Here is a 17,623-nt window from a genome sequence, read left to right on the forward strand (position 1 = left end):
GGCCCTAAAAATTGTCAAAGACTCCAGCCACCTTAGTTATAGACTGTTCTCTCTACTACCGCATGGCAAGCGGTACTGGAGCGCCAAGTCTAGGTCCAAGAGGCTTCTAAACAGCTTCTACCTCCAAGCCATAAGACTCCTGAACACCTAATCAAATGGCTACCCAGACTATTTGCATTGCCCCCCCCCCTCTTTTATACCACTGCTACTCTCTGTTGTTATCATCTATGCACAGTCACTTTAATAACTCTACCTACATGTACATATTACCTCAACTAACCGGTGCCCCCACACATTAACTCTGTTCCCATACCCACATGTATATAGTCTCGCTATTGTTATTTTACTGCTACTCTTAATTACTTGTTACTTTTATTTCTTAATCTTGTTTTTTTTAAACTGCATTGTTGGTTAGGGGCTCACTGTTGTAGTCGGCGCATGTGACTATTAACATTTGATTTGATATTTTCCCTGTAAAGAAATAAAGTGAAAATGACACCATGTCTGGATTATTATCTGAAAAATAATTTTATTTCCAGAGTAAAATAAATTATATCCTGCCATACAAAAAAGTGTAAGAAAAGGGACAATGCTAAAAGTTTTGCTGTAGAGAAACTGTAAAAGAAGTTAGGTGTGCCATCAGGCCTTGAGGGTCTTCAAAAAATGATATCAAGGGATAACAAAATAAGAATGCCTATTACCTTGTTGTAGGATTATCAGCCGTTGCATATAAATTACTCCCAGTACCTTTTGTGTGAATTCACATGCAGATTCTGCATGCTCTGAAGTAACAAGCAGTTCTGCTCTGCCCTACGCAAAGCACTGGTGTAGTTGGCTTTGAACTTGGTTTCTTATTCCTCTCTTGTTATGACATTGGTTCCCATTTTGTGTGATGCATATCACAACTAAACATTTTTTAAATAATTAAATGTCAAATTCCTATATTATCATCTCAGTTTAGTTAATTCTAATACAACATTCTGAACCTCACATATACAGTACAAATATATAAACTTGAATCTTCATTGTTTAGCTTGAAGAGATGTCATTATAACACACACACAAAGACTTGTTGATTTTCCATTCTTTGCTTTTCTACTATGGTGCAAAAGCCCCCCTCAAAACATAAATAATAATTCTTATCTGGATAATCCCTCATATTAAGACATATTAGGGTTAAATAAACAAAGCAAATAAAACATGTACATAGAAAGGCAAAGAAACTTTTACAACATTCAGAAAGGACTGTGCAAAAAGACAGATTTATCTCTTTCACAATGATAGAAATGTATATGAATAATATAACATTTTTGAACCCATAGAAAGACCAACTCATTTCTATGTTTATAGTCAGAAACAGTGTCTGTGTTCCAGTAAGAGTACTGTTTTTGTACAGTGTATGCTGACATTAACACCATTTCAGCTACTACCACTGAACTTCATTCTGACACTGAATGCATACAGTAACGTTAGAACATTGTCCTATATAAGCGCTCTACTTTCTCCACTATATAGTACATGAGAAAGCTCTCTTGTTTGTTTCATCAAAATATAACATATATTATGCAACACATAATGACACAACATCTCTTTATTTATATATTCTTGGCAACGTGGAGAAACGTCCTATCATTTATACTTATGTCTTGGGTCCATGGTGGAAGGGAACGAAATGTAACCCATAGTGAAACTGACCAAACAGGTCCCGTCATTTTCAGTGACTGGATCCATGTTATACTCGAGCGAGTAGAAGTATGGCGCCTATAACAGTAGCATAATATTGACCATCTAATCACCTAGGAGCAGGACAGAGCCAGACAATAGTTGTCTTCTACTAACAATCACAACAGAGTTCACTGGTACTGGACTATACCCTTGCTGATAACACCTCTACAAACAAAATGGCCTCTATCAAAGGTTACCAAGGAGAAGAGAGCAGCAACAGTCTTCCAGGGCCCGTATAGGACTTCAGATAGAAAACATTCTAATGTTGAATTTAAAAAAAATACAAAGGAGGATGATCGTCATTTATGAACTTATTTAATAATGAATGTAGCAGATAGTCCTTTGGATGGTTCAGAAACTATAAAACCGACTCCATGTTTTCGCACAACTCATGGTCCTCTAGGTTGTATATAAACGTTGTCTTGTTTGGGTTCTGACTCCCATCCTTCATGTTGTCCATTGTGAGACTGGAGGGGAACAGTTCGGTTGGCGTCGTATAGCCCTCATGATTTTTGATGTATTTCTTATAGTTCTTGCGTAAACAGTACCAGGTGGTGGTGTACAGAATGAAGGCGGTGACCTTAAGACCGATGGCCAGGCTCACGTACAGATGTCTGTAGGCGATATTGTCGTACAGCAGGCAGGCTCCCTTATCCCCACACTCTGTACTCCAGAAAAGGCAAGTTGAGTCAATCCCAGCACCAAAGATCAGAGGAGGGGGGATGAATCCTACAAAACAGGTGAGGAGCGGATTACATCAGCAGCACAAGCTTTTCATCTCTACAAGTGAAGAAATCAATACTTTAGCCTTAACATTACACCAGTACTGGTCAACAAACTGTAGCATCTGAAACTCCAGTATGTTTGATTTATAAACAAAGTAATGTAACAGTGCAACCTGACTAGTTCAGATGTAAGTGTAACAGTACTATAACTTACCAAGTAGTCGCAGCAAGAGAAACAAAACTCCAAGAGCATATGATTTCAGCTCAGGGCTCACAGTCCTAGGAAGAGAAGGAGAAACAGTATTTGTTACACACAGGAAAGAGAAAGATGTCTGAGTAAAGTACACCCTCTCTACATTTTGACTGGGTTCTACTGGCCATGTTATGGCATGGTGTTGAGGTGAATTCCAGTGGTGTTACCTGATGAGGATGATGACGGAGGGTGTCTGAGCCATGGAGCCGATCATACAGCAGGCACAGATGACACAGAGGAAGGTAAGGAAGGCCTCCTGGCAGCCTGGACTGGGACACTTCCCTGGGACAGCTGTGGCCATTTCACTGTCACTGGATATACATGTACACCCTGTCAAATTCTGAAGACAAGAGAATAGGTATATCTGCATTAGTATTACTTTATGTGACAACAAGCCAGATGAACACAGATACAACACGGCATTCTCACATCTCTTCCATCTCTCTATATGTAGGTTGTTGGGGAAATGTAAAATGACGAATGGTGGTGACTCTGTTTGTGCAGTGATAATAACAATCCAGAGATTTCATATGTAGAAAGGTCACTGCTCTGACTACACACAGTAACACAGAGAAAATACCTATGATTCATAAAAGTGAGAGGAGTGTGATAAAGAACATTCATCCACAGCCTGCTTCGGTTCACAGCATGGGGCGAAGCATCTAAATACAGAGTAAGTTGTAACGATGAAGACCATCTAGTTGTAGGATCTCTAGACGCAACATTGCCATTGAAAAGCTAAGGATTTGTCACAGTTTGATGTGCATGAAGGCCATGATGGAAGTCACTTTGGTTTAATTAAGGGTAACATAACATCAGGGCATCTGTATGGTACATGGGAGCATTGGAGACAACATACTCTACTGGTCCACAGTTGCTCATAAGACAGAACATTGTGTCCATTCCAGGGATTCTATTTCTAGGATGGCTGCTCTGTTCTTTAATGATCTAGCATTTGGGCTGTGGTGAATGCCTCTATCTATCACAGGACATAATGGGACGCAGAGAGGTGAGGGTGGAAGGCTTCCAGGGTAATGACCTGAGCCAGAGGGGGGTAGATGCCTGTGCTCACTGTTGTAGTGCAGCCTGCAAAGCAGGAGGACAGGTAGGTGACTCCGTTGGAGCCGCACACTGGGCTGACTGAGGAGGTGTAGCAGTTACAGTTACTCATGCAGGGGACCTCTGGTTTCTCGCCCACCCGCAGTGTCCTGGAGAGAGAGGGAGAGAAAGAAAGAGAGAGAGAGGAAGCGAGAGAGATACAAACAGCTGTTCAGACTATACTGTGTACATATAGGAATGCTACTATGTCCCTAAATAAACAAGTTAAACAGTGCAAAGCACATTTCCAGTTGGTGAGTGTAGGGTAAGTTGAGCCAAATGGGAAGTTGAGCCATCCCTGTTTCTAGGAAATCATAGACAAATGAATCATTTGACCAAATATTTAGAAAGGGGTCATAATTTCATGGAGTTTGTGAAGGAAGAAACTACAAGGAAAAATTGGTAAGCAAGTTAAGTCCAAAAAACAGATTTTCACAAAGTCAAATTAATTTGTTGTGTTAGATTGTTCTATAAATAAGTTGGGGTCTCTATAAGCTTCAATATGAGGTCCTAAACCTAGCATGAAAGTGCATCATTGTAGCTGTGTTGTCTAATATAGTCAAAATGTTTGCCTTTGGGTAAATTGAGCCAAAGGCCATGAGCTAAGTTGAGCCAATGGTTGAGCAGATGGCAAGTTGAGCAAATTGAAGTGTTTTCTTCCCAGGCGTAGTAATGCAAGGCATTATGAAATGAGTTGCAAAATGAATAGGAAATATAGTCAAGACGTTGACAAGGTTATAAATAATGATTTTTAATTGAAGTAATAATTGTGTCCTTCAAACTTTGCTTTCATCAAAGAATCCTCCATTTGCAGCAATTACAGCCTTGCAGACCTTTGGCATTCTAGTTGTCAATTTGTTGAGGTAATCTGAAGAGATTTCACCCCATGCTTCCTGAAGCACCTCCCACAAGTTGGATTGGCTTGATGGGCACTTCTTACGTACCATACGGTCTAGCTACTCCCAAAGCATCTCAATAGGGTTGAGATCCGATGACTGTGCTGGCCACTCCATTATAGACAGAATACCAGCTGACTGCTTCATCCCTAAATAGTTCTTGCATAGTTTGGAGCTGTGCTTTGGGTCATTGTCCTGTTGTAAGAGGAAATTGGCTCCAATTAAGCGCCGTCCACAGTGTATGGCATGGCGTTGCAAAATGGAGTGATAGCCTTCCTTCTTCAAGTCCCCTTTTACCCTGTACAAATCTTCCACTTTATCACCGCCAAAGCACCCCCAGACGATCACATAGCGCCTAGACTTGGCGCTCCGGACCCGCTTGCCATGCGGTAGCAGAGAGAACAGTCTATGACTGGGGTGGCTGGAGTCTTTGACAATTTTTCAGTCCTCCTTTTCCTGTAGTCAACAATCCTCTCCTTTGTCTTGATTACGTTGAGGGATAGGTTGCTATTCTGGCACCACCAGGCCAGGTTTCTGACTTCCTCTCTATAGGCTGTCTCATCGTTGTCAGTGATCAGGCCTACCACTGTTGTGTCATCTGCAAACTTAATGATGCTGTTGGAGTTGTGTCTGGCCATGCAGACGTGGGTGAATAGGGAGTACAGAGGCGGACTGAGCATGCACCCCTGAGGGGCTCCAGTGTTGAGGATCAGCGTGGCAGATTGTTGTTTCCTACCCCTACCACCTGGGGGGGCCCGTCAGGAAATCCAGGATCCAGTTGCAGAGGGAGGTGTTTAGTACCAGGGTCCTTAGCTTAGTGATGAGCTTTGTGGGCACTATGGTGTTGAATGCTGAGCTCTAGACAATGAACAGCATTCTCACGTAGGTGTTCCTTTTGTCCAGGTGGGAAAGGGCAGTGTGGAGTGCAATAGAGATTGCATCATCTGTTGATCTGTTTGAGCGGGAATACAAATTGGAGTGGGTCTAGGGTTTCTGGGATAATGGTGTTAAAGTGAGCCATGACCAGCCTTTCAAAGCACTTTATGGTTACCAATGTGAGTGCTACCGGTCTGTAGTCATTTAGGCAGGTTGCCTTAGTGTTCTTGGACACAGGGACTATGGTGGTCTGCTTGAAACATGTTGGCATTACAGACTCAATCAGGGACATGCTGAAAATGTCAGTGAAAACACCTGCCAGTTGGTCAGCACATGCCTGGAGCACACGTCCTGGTAATATGTCTGGCCCTGCAGCCTTGTGAATGTTGGCCTGGTTAAAGGTCTTACTCACATCGGCTGAGGAGAGAGTGATCACACAGTCGTCCAGAACAGCTGATGCTCTCATGCATGTTTCAGTGTTGCTTGCCTCGAAGCGAGTATAGACGTAGTTTAGCTCGTCTGGTAGGCTCGTGTCACTGGGCAGCTCTCGGCTGTGCTTCCCTTTGTAGTTAGTAATTGTTTGCAGGCCCTGCCACATCCGACGAGCGTCGGAGCCGGTGTAGTACGATTCAATCTTAGTCCTGTATTGGCACTTTGCCTGTTTGATGGTTCGTCTGAGGTCGTAGCGGGATTTCTTATAAGCGTCTGGGTTAGAGTCCCGCTCCTTGAAAATGGCAGCTCTAGCCTTTAGCTCAGTGTGGATGTTGCCTGTAATCCATGGTTTCTGGTTGGGGTATGTACGTACAGTCACTGTGGGGACAACGTCATCGATGCACTTATTGATGAAGCCAATGACTGATGTGGTGTACTCCTCAATGCCATCGGAGGAATCCCGGAACATATTCCAGTCTGTGCAAGCAAAACAGTCCTGTTGTTTAGCATCTGCGTCATCTGACCACTTCTTTATTGACTGAGTCACTGGTGCTTCCTGCTTTAGTTTTTGCCTGTAAGCAGGAATCAGGAGGATGGAATTATGGTCAGATGAGGGGGCGAGGGTTGCTGATAATGGACCTCTGTACACCTATGTAGATATTCCATTAAAAAAAAATCTGTCGTTTCAATAGTCATTTACAACATTAACAATGTCTACACTGTATTTATGATCAATTTGATGTTATTTTAAATTGGACAAAACATTTGCTTATCTTTCAAAAACAAGGACATTTCAAAGTGACCACAAACTTTTGAACGGTAGTGTATGTAGATATCTTTGTTAGAAAGAATACTATATTTTCCTTGACAGAATGATGCTGAATAGTTCAACTTACACAACATTCCCCTACAAGCTATTATCGTATATTTGTTATTTAAAAAATACAAATTTTAAAATAAAAAATGGGTGGAAACAGATTTAGTAAAACGTATATTCTGACAAATGTTTCCGTAGTCAGAGTGTGGCTTTGTTCCCACTTTCATCAACCACCCTGCCCCCAAAAGGAGCACTGCTATTACATATGCTAAACCAGTGTATGTACAGGCTGTTCTTACTCGTTGCCATAGGGGACGGTCACCCCAGCGACAGGTCCTGTGTCACAGCCAAGGAAGAGGAAGGAGACGTAGCAGGCGGTGGAGATCAGGTTGACCAGCATGGCCATGCGAATGGCCCCCAGGGCTGAGAGGTTCAGCTTCTTGACCAGAAGCCCCCCCAGGAATATCCCCAGACAAGCACAGGGGATGGCCGTCATACCTGGAGAGTTAATACCACCAGGTTAAGCTAATCTCCTTCTCATATACTGCACTGATTCTTCTCATTGTACTGCTCTCTGTCTACTGTGTGGCACCAGGGGGTCTGGGACTGTATGTATGTGTGTGTATGTGAGAGAGAATGTGTGTGTGTCGTGCATGTGCATGCCACTCACCTAGTAGTTGATTGGCTGAAGAGGTTGTGAGGTTAAACTGCTGCTCCAGGTACTTCCCCAGGAAGGCAGCGAAGCCAGCCACTACACCAATCTCCATACAGGCAGCCAGCGTGATGCAGGTATACACTGGGTTGGACAGGAGGTGCTTGGTCACTTTAGGGATCACTGAAAAGAGAAGATCCTTAATATCAAAGCGTCACATGGACACAGACATCTCTCTCTCGCTATAAATAAAAAATCTGCCAGTTACACTAAACTGGTGAAAGGTTCATATAAAGATCTGAAAACATTTTGTAATTTGTATGTGGAATTTATTTTATTCTTTCCTCATAACTAGTAAAAAGCTATATCATTTCAGTAGAAGCAAAGGATTTAAGTCCCTTGCTTTCTTTTCTCATAACAGACAACATATATAGTACACTACCCCAGATGACTTATCAGACTCAACAGTCCAGACTTTACAAAACAGAATCTGGAACTGTGTTTTTCAAATCGCAGTTTTGAGAAAGAACATTTTCATGAAATAAAATAATCCTACAGCAATGGGAAATGTGAATTATTATGTGGATAATAATGTATTTAAAAAAGTTGAGGGTAGATACATTTTTCGTTAGGGAAAATCAAGTCTGACATTTTTAAGTGGAAATTACTAACCTTAGAAGCCTTTAAAAATCTTGAATATACTACAAGATTGCATTTCCTGCTGTGCAGGAAAATTCGCAGCAAAAAAAGTTATCAAATTAAGATTCTATATTTGCACCTACAGTTGAAGTCGGAAGTTTACATACACCTTAGACAAATACGGCACAATCTCCGTGGCGGAGATCTTTGTGGGCAATACTCGGCCTTGTCTCAGGATGGTAAGTTGGTGGTTGAAGATATCCCTCTAGTGGTGTGGGGGCTGTGCTTTGGCAAAGTGGGTGGGGTTATGTCCTGCCTGTTTGGCCCTGTCCGGAGGTATCGTCGGACGGGGCCACAGTGTCTCCCGACCCCTCCTGTCTCAGCCTCCAGTATTTATGCTGCAGTAGTTTATGTGTCGGGGGCTAGGGTCAGTCTGTTATATCTGGAGTATTTATCCTGTCTTATCTGGTGTAATTCTCTCTTTCTCTCTCTCTCTTTCGGAGGACCTGAACCCTAGGACCATGCCTCAGGACTACCTGGTGACTTCTTGCTGTCCCCAGTCCACCTGGCCGTGCTGCTGCTCCAGTTTCAACTGTTCTGCCTGCGGCTATGGAACCCTGACCTGTTCACCGGACGTGCTAGCTTGTCCCAGACCTGCTGTTTTCAACTCTCTAGAGACAGCAGGAGTGGTAGAGATACTCTGAATGATCGGCTATGAAAAGCCAACTGACATTTACTCCTGAGGTGAAATGAAATACATTTCAACGCAGTTTTTCAACTTAGTGTATGTAAACTTCTGACCCACTGGAATTGTGATACAGTGAATTATAAGTGAAATAATCTGTCTGTAAACAATTATTGGAAAAATTACTTGTGTCATGCACAAAGTAGATGTCCTAACCGACTTGCCAAAACTATAGTTTGTTAACAAGAAATTTGTGGAGTGGTTGAAAAATTTGCTTTAATGACTCCAACCAAAGTGTATGTAAACTTCTGACTTCAACTGTACCTACCTCAATTACCTCATAGCCCTACAAATCAACTCGGTACTGGTAACCAGTGTATATGGACAAGTTGTCCTTACTTATTGTGTATTTTTTCAAATTTTTTCTCTCTGCATTGTTGGGAAGGGTCCGTAAGTAAGCATGTCACTGTTAGAATGGAATTAACAAATATACAGTGCCTTGCGAAAGTATTCGGCCCCCTTGAACTTTGCGACCTTTTGCCACATTTCAGGCTTCAAACATAAAGAAATAAAACTGTATTTTTTTGTGAAGAATCAACAAGTGGGACACAATCATGAAGTGGAACGACATTTATTGGATATTTCAAACTTTTTTAACAAATCAAAAACTGAAAAATTGGGCGTGCAAAATTATTCAGCCCCTTTACTTTCAGTGCAGCAAACTCTCTCCAGAAGTTCAGTGAGGATCTCTGAATGATCCAATGCTGACCTAAATGACTAATGATGATAAATACAATCCACCTGTGTGTAATCAAGTCTCCGTATAAATGCACCTGCACTGTGATAGTCTCAGAGGTCCGTTAAAAGCGCAGAGAGCATCATGAAGAACAAGGAACACACCAGGCAGGTCTGAGATACTGTTGTGAAGAAGTTTAAAGCCGGATTTGGATACAAAAAGATTTCCCAAGCTTTAAACATCCCAAGGAGCACTGTGCAAGCGATAATATTGAAATGGAAGGAGTATCAGACCACTGCAAATCTACCAAGACCTGGCCGTCCCTCTAAACTTTCAGCTCATTCAAGGAGAAGACTGATCAGAGATGCAGCCAAGAGGCCCATGATCACTCTGGATGAACTGCAGAGATCTACAGCTGAGGTGGGAGACTCTGTCCATAGGACAACAATCAGTCGTATATTGCACAAATCTGGCCTTTATGGAAGAGTGGCAAGAAGAAAGCCATTTCTTAAAGATATCCATAAAAAGTGTTGTTTAAAGTTTGCCACAAGCCACCTGGGAGACACACCAAACATGTGGAAGAAGGTGCTCTGGTCAGATGAAACCAAAATTGAACCTTTTGACAACAATGCAAAATGTTATGTTTGGCGTAAAAGCAACACAGCTCATCACCCTGAACAAACCATCCCCACTGTCATACATGGTGGTGGCAGAATCATGGTTTGGGCCTGCTTTTCTTCAGCAGGGACAGGGAAGATGGTTAAAATTGATGGGAAGATGGATGGAGCCAAATACAGGACCATTCTGGAAGAAAACCTGATGGAGTCTGCAAAAGACCTGAGACTGGGACGGAGATTTGTCTTCCAACAAGACAATGATCCAAAACATAAAGCAAAATCTACAATGGAATGGTTCAAAAATAAACATATCCAGGTGTTAGAATGGCCAAGTCAAAGTCCAGACCTGAATCCAATCGAGAATCTGTGGAAAGAACTGAAAACTGCTGTTCACAAATGCTCTCCATCCAACCTCACTGAGCTCGAGCTGTTTTGCAAGGAGGAATGGGAAAACATTTCAGTCTCTCGATGTGCAAAACTGATAGAGACATACCCCAAGCGACTTACAGCTGTAATCGCAGCAAAAGGTGGCGCTACAAAGTATTAACTTAAGGGGGCTGAATAATTTTTCAGTTTTTGATTTGTTAAAAAAGTTTGAAATATCCAATAAATGTCGTTCCACTTCATGATTGTGTCCCACTTGTTGTTGATTCTTCACAAACAAATACAGTTTTATATCTTTATGTTTGAAGCCTGAAATGTGGCAAAAGGTCGCAAAGTTCAAGGGGGCCGAATACTTTCGCAAGGCACTGTATATATATTAGGATGAGCAATGTCGGAATGGCATTGACTAAAATACAGTAAAATACAGCATATACATATGAAATTAGTAAAGCAGTATGTAAACATTATTAAAGTGACCAGTGATTCCATTTCTATGTACATAGGGCAGCAGCCTCTAAGGTGCAGTGTTGAGTAACCAGGTGGTAGCTGGCTAGTGATGGCTATTTAACAGTCTCACAGCCTTGAGATAGAAGCTGTTTTTCAGTCTCTCAGTCCCAGCTTTGGTGCACCTGCACTGACCTCACCTTCTGGATGATAGCGGGGTGAACAGGCCGTGGCTCGGGTGGTTGATGTCCTTGATGATCTTTTTGGCCTTCCTGTGACATTGGGTGCTGTAAGTGTCCTGGAACGCAGGCAGAATGCTCCCGGTGATGTGTTGGGCAAACCGCACCACCCTCTGGAAAGCCCTGCGGTTGCGGGCAGTGCAGTTGCCATATCAGGTGGTGATACAGCCCGACAGGATGGTCTCAATTGTGCATCTGTAAAAGTTTGTGAGGGTCTTAGGGGCCAAGCCAAATTTCTTCAGCCTCCTGAGGTTGAAGAGGCGCTGTTGTGCCTTCTTCAACACAATGTCTGTGTGGGTGGACCATTTCAAATTGTCAGTGATGTGTACTCCAAGGAACTTGAAGCTTTTCACCTTCTCCACTACGGTCCCATCGATGTGGATAGAGGCGTGCTCCCTCAGCTGTCTCCTGAAGTCCACGATCAGCTCCTTCATTTTGCTGACGTTGAGGGAGAGGTTATTTTCCTTGCACCACTCCGCTAGGGCCCTCACCTCCGGGTGGAGGTGATATGATCCTTAACTAGCCTCTTAAAGAATTTCATGATGACAGAAGTTAGTGCTACGGGGCAATAGTCATTTAGTTTAGTCACCTATGCTTTCTTTGGTACAGAAACAATGGTTGACGTCTTGAAGCAAGTGGGGACAGCAGACTGGAATAAGAGAGATTGAGAGATTGAATATGTACGTAAACACTCCAGCCAGCTGGTCTGCGGAAGCTCTGAGGAGGAGTTTAGGGATGATGTCGGGGCCGCAGACCTGCGAGGGTTAACATGCTTAAATGTCTAACTCACGTCGGCCACAGAGAGCTAGAGCCCACAGTCCTTGAATGCTGCCATCTATCCACTGATTCTGGTTTGGGTAGGTTTTTAATAGTCACAGTGGGAACAACGTCCCTATACACTTCCTGATGAACTCAGTCACTGTGTCCGTGTATACGTCAGTGTTATTCTCAGAGGATACCCGGAACATATCCCAGTCCGCATGATCAAAACAATCTTGAAGAATGGATTCCGATTGGTCAGACCAACGTTGAATAGACCTTAGCATGGGTACTTCCTGTTTGAGTTTCTGCCTATAGGAAGGGACGAGCAGGATGGAGTCGTGATCTGATTTGCCGAAGGGAGGGTGGGGGCAGGCCTTGTAGCCATCCCGGAAGGGGGAGTCACAATGGTTGAGTTTTTGATGCGCGAGTACTGTGTGTGTTGATATAACTTCAGTAACATTTTCCTCAAATTTGCTTTGTTAAAATCCTCAGCAACAATAAATGCGGCCTCAGGATATGTTGTTTCCAGTTTGTTCCTTGAGGATCGTCATGGTATTGGCTTGAGGGGGAATATACACTTGGGAGGTAATACGGTCAGCATTTGATTGTGAGGTACTCTAACAAATCATGGTGGGATACAGATGGAGAACAAGTGCTGTGCTACACTATATACAATACATAACAAGTGTTAATTTAACTGAACAAATACTAAATGCAATATAAATGGACAGAAAAAATGGACAGAAAAAATCCCCCCTCACCTCTGAGCTGCTGAAAGCAGGTGGGGCCGTTGACAGGCTCATGGTTATTGTGTACGACCCCGTTGCTTGACTTGGGCATCTCATTATAGTCCAGGGGTAGAGAGGTAGAGGGGAGCATGGCCTGTTCACTCTCCCCTCCACCGTCCCTGTCCTTCTCTCGGTCTGACAGGGTTTGGGGGAAGCCAAACATGAAGAGCGATGAGAAAAAGAGCAAGGCACCACACAGGAGGAAGCCTCCCCACCAGGCTCCGATCCACCGAGGGTCATCAGAAGTGATGTCCAGTTTACCTGTGCAGACAGAACACTTATCAGACTAAATATTGAGAGGAAAACATTTGCCTCTTGACTTATATTCAACTACTGAGGAATTCCAATGTTAGATTCTAGAGGGAGAGTGTTAATTTAACAATTAGATTATAGGCTCATAATTCAATCATAATTATAGAATGTTAATAAACCAAATTAACATTATTTTGGCTTACCTTGAATAACAAAGTACTTAGCTCTAATTATGTGTTGCTAGGTTAATGGACTTCTTAATTGCTTTTCCATAGAACAGTGTTGGGAGTGATGTGAGGTTGTATTTCCCAGTAACTCACTGGTGTCGATGAAGAGGAAGTCCACATAGAACTTGGTGCAGAGGGACCCCAGGAGGAAACCACAGGCAGGCCCAAACACCAAAGTAGAGAAGACGATCCCTGGAATGACATGGAGACAAATAGAGAGATAAGGCTTTATAGTAGTACAGTAGACAACATGTTATCTATCTCATGGATGAAATGTAACAATTCTAAACTCAACCACAAGGTGGTGAACCATGTTCACTAATCCATGGCATTTTCCAGAGGGCAGTATGGGGCAAGCTTTATAATGCAGAGGGCCGTAATCAAGGGACTATTTCATTGTAAGGACACGTGTTGTATTTAAGCATGCTATGTAAATAATTATGAGAAGAAAAAAAATGAGCCAGAGTCAAGGAAACTATTGAACTGCACTTAAACATGTGTATCACCTCTGATCCCAACCAGACAGATTTGGACAATCATCAACCTACTGATGCCATTCAATAATCAGAGAAATTATACTGGCTCTACATACTGTGCATATCGAAAAAAATAAAAAACTTTATATAAAAGAGACCTACTATAAAACAGTCAAAATCTACAACTTCCCAGCTCTAATAGTGTGACCAGCTGAAGCAGGACTGTGGGACCACACATCCTCATTAAAGTGTTATCTGTCAGAGGGTGGATGAGAGCCTGGCACACGGAGTCAGACAGACAGAGGTGGACAAAGAGCCAGCGCTTATGAAGACCTGGGAGGCTTTATTTGGTCACCTAATCTCCTTTTATCTTTCGACACATTGTCTCATTTAATGTAAATTGATTGATTGAAAGTGGAAACAAAACATCACATTTGTTAATGTGTTAGTGAGACAGGCATTGGATATTATGGATAATGTGGGTTAAAGCAGTAAGCAGCTCCTGGACCAACTGACACTCCCCAGAGCCTCTAGCTGAAGCTCAGGCCAGTCAGGTCTTGTGCTGTGGAGGCTCAGAGCCCATGGCCATGTTATTACTGAAATAAAATGACACTTAGCGTAACACTGAGCTTTGGCAGGTGCTGTTTGAAACGCCTGATGGGCAGACAGACATTGGGAGGGGGTTCGACAGGCAGCACTTCACCCAACACCCAATGGACTTCACCCAAGTCCATTCACAGCCAAAAAAACACAGATACTGTAAATGTCAGAAGATAGAAGTGTGTCTCTTTTTCATCAGGCCTGCACAAGATAAAGTATGTTTGCCGAGTGTTTCCCTTTTCCCACTAGTGCATGGTAGTCAGATTATGCATTATGGGTGCATTATGGGTTTAAACCCTAAAATAGTCATGTTTTAATCCAGCAATGAGTTTACTGGAATTTCACTTTACTTTAAAATGTGCGAACAAAGGACAAACAAAATGATTATGAAACAGTGCTATTTCGGTTGAATCTATTCAGTTGTGCAACTGACTAGGTATCCCACTTCCCTTTCTAGAAAGTGCAGAGAACACTTAAGCAGAGGTGTGATATTGCGTCCTAGCTGGTTGACTAATTGTGATGATTTAGAGATACACAAAAGCAGTAGCATTCCTTGCAATCCCAGCTCCCTTTGCAGTTGTGCTCCATTAAAGTGAGGGGTGGAGAGAGGAAGGGAAGGGAGCAGGAGCACGACTGAGTGGAGCACCCGCCTGACATTTGCCGTGCTGGCTCCGGGTCAGCCCTAGCACCGATGGGAACCCAGCTCCAGTCAGCATGACAGATGTTATGCATATACCTTGAGCAGCCAATTAATAAGCATGTATGGAAAAAATTTGTCAGTTTCACCATTCACTAAATTACACTGGCTTAGATCAAAGCTGTATATACTAGGGATGTACCGACATGTCATTTTTGGCCGATACTGATATCCGATATTTTCCTTGCCAAAAAGAAAACGACACCGATAACCGATATTTAACATTTTAGCGGCGTTTTAAGCATTCAAGTACAGTTAAATAGTTGAAACACGCACACACATATTTCTTTCACTTACTTGCCGTGCTGTTTTGTTGTTCATTTATTCAGTCTCACCAGGATTTCATCGTACATGTCAAGCAGTGAAGTTTCAGCTCTGTCTGTCTGTGGCCTCTCTTCCTCAGTGTGCACTGTCACTGTGTCCGTTTCCATCTTGTCCAGCCATGTCTGTAACATTTCACATAAACTCTGTTTCTTGTCTGCATTGAAGTAGCGGTCCTTGTACCTAGCATTGAGCATGGTGTCGACAAAGTAGAGGTTCAGAGAGAACGCCATCGAATCCCTTGTTCACAGCCTCTAGTAGAGTTTTCCACGTTAACCCGATGGTCTGTGTTGGCATTTTTGTTGAGCAGGTGTTTCAATGCCATGACAGGGTATCACGTCTGCTGCAGACACAGTTGAGCTTATTTCTCGAGTCAATTGTTCGAATGGAGCCAGGAGTGTTCATGTTTCCCAAGTTTCAAACATGTTCTCAAATGCCATTGAAATGTCAGCAGCTGCATGAGAACCAGCACATTCTTGAGCAAGCAATACGGCTTTCCTCAGTAGGACATCCTCGTGGACCCACTGTGCTGTCAGAATCATAATGCTCATGGGGCTGACATCGCTGGTCCAAATATCAGTCGTGAAGCTAATAGCAGTGACGCCCATATCAAGTAGTTCATGGATGCTGTGTAACTCCGGTAGGGCAGCATGAAAAATAGTGGAAGTGTTTACCGGTGCTCGACCAGTCGGCAAAAGCCAACATCATCCACGACAGAGAACGGTTGATTGTCAAGGGCAATGAATCCCATTATCTTGGCATTCGTCTTTGAGTTGTCTCGCTGAAATGTTCTTACTCTTTCAAATGACTGCTCTACTTGTTGACTGCTCAATCCACACAGCAGACATTGTGAGCTAGGTTAGGAATGTGTTGCATGTGTAGCTCTATATTTTTCGTCCTTAAGTCATCTATCTACGTTATATAGGTATGCACGTCTGATTTGACATCGGTTTTGCACATCAGCATTAAACTAGACATCGGGCCAATGACGATGTTGACATTTTTAGCTAATATCGGCCGATTCCAATATGCTTACCGATATATCGTGCATCCCTAGTATATACATGTACATCACTGTGAATACTGACAATGAGATCCTGCTTCCTGAACATACCACCATACCACTCAAACCTAAGTAGGAATTAAAATGCACATTCAAACACATCAGTTTTAGTGGTTTTTGTATTCCATAGGCTATATGTTTCACATTACTGGCTTGTAAGGTTTTTCTCTCAGTAAATGACTATGTTTCTCCTAGGCAAGGCACAGCAATAAAGTACTGCACATTGTTCCTGTCATAACACAGGACAAATCAGGTCACTTTGTCTGGATAAAGAGAGGGAAGTCTGGAGTGTTTGCTTTAGGGTTGTCAAGCTGGGAACAAAACATATTGCTTCTTCCTGAGACCTAGGAAAAACCCTGGTTGTCTGGGAGGTTGGTAGTAAGGCCAACATTGCCTGTTGGTTGAAGGCAAATAGAGACACAGCTACAGTGAGCTCCAAAAGTATTGGGACTGACATATTTTTTGTTGTTTTGGCTCTGTACTCCAGCACTTTGAATTAGGAATTATATAATGAATTTGGGGTTAAAGTGCAGACTGTCAGCTTTAATTTGAGGGTATTTATCTATATCGGGTAAACGGTTTAGAAATTACAGCACGTATAGATGATTTCAACGTGCCCGAAAAATGATAATATCGGTCCCATGACTTGAATAGGATTTGTGCCACAAAACGTTAGCATGTGGAAACAGTGCCAGGGAAACTAAACCAAAGCATGGATTGCCGTCATAGTCCATAGATTGCTTACAGGGTAAGGAAACCAATATGGCATTTTGTAATTTGGGTGAACTATCCCTTTAAATAATAACGAGTTACTTTTGCAATATTATTTCCCTTTTTCTTTGTTGGAACAAATTAAAATCACTCCCCCTATCCTACATTCGCCATGGTTCGCGCTCTTCCTGCATCTGCATGAATGTTGCAGCATGTAGCTGGCAAGGCAGCTGGTGGCTAGATAGCTAGCAAGATGGCAGAGACAATAGCCTTTATCGTGGAAGTATTCACATTATTTTAAATTGGTAGAAGAAAAGGACATATGTTACCCCTCAAATCTTGACTGATGCTACTTGCAGGATTCACACGCAAACACAGGATCATCGGGTTCAGGCGATTGACCCATTTATTGTCTGGTAATAAAGCAAACAGCGTAGCTAGGTGATAAAATTAGGCTCAGTTGATAAGAAATTACATTTCTCCAGCTCTGTCTTCACAATAAAAGGAA

The 17,623-nt window shown here is 42.6% G+C and overlaps 1 protein-coding gene across 2 annotated transcripts in view; it reads right to left on the minus strand.

The window, feature by feature from the left end:
* Window positions 1-503: 503 nt before the first annotated feature.
* Window positions 504-17,623, minus strand: part of LOC112218572 (solute carrier organic anion transporter family member 3A1) — a 64,233-nt gene continuing 47,113 nt past the window's right edge. Inside the window, exons 3-10 of one of the 2 annotated variants that reach the window (XM_024379466.2) lie at window positions 13,341-13,439; window positions 12,742-13,029; window positions 7,493-7,657; window positions 7,122-7,320; window positions 3,743-3,911; window positions 2,871-3,043; window positions 2,665-2,729; window positions 504-2,454 (exon numbers count right to left, since the gene is read on the minus strand). In XM_024379466.2, coding sequence (XP_024235234.1) covers window positions 2,084-2,454; window positions 2,665-2,729; window positions 2,871-3,043; window positions 3,743-3,911; window positions 7,122-7,320; window positions 7,493-7,657; window positions 12,742-13,029; window positions 13,341-13,439 — 1,529 coding nt within the window. In that variant the 3' untranslated portion in view covers window positions 504-2,083. The remainder of the gene's footprint in view (window positions 2,455-2,664; window positions 2,730-2,870; window positions 3,044-3,742; window positions 3,912-7,121; window positions 7,321-7,492; window positions 7,658-12,741; window positions 13,030-13,340; window positions 13,440-17,623) is intronic. The other variant, XM_024379467.2, reaches the window with a different exon arrangement.

Source organism: Oncorhynchus tshawytscha, linkage group LG19 (assembly GCF_018296145.1).
Source record: "Oncorhynchus tshawytscha isolate Ot180627B linkage group LG19, Otsh_v2.0, whole genome shotgun sequence".
In the NCBI taxonomy this organism is placed as follows: domain Eukaryota; kingdom Metazoa; phylum Chordata; class Actinopteri; order Salmoniformes; family Salmonidae; genus Oncorhynchus; species Oncorhynchus tshawytscha.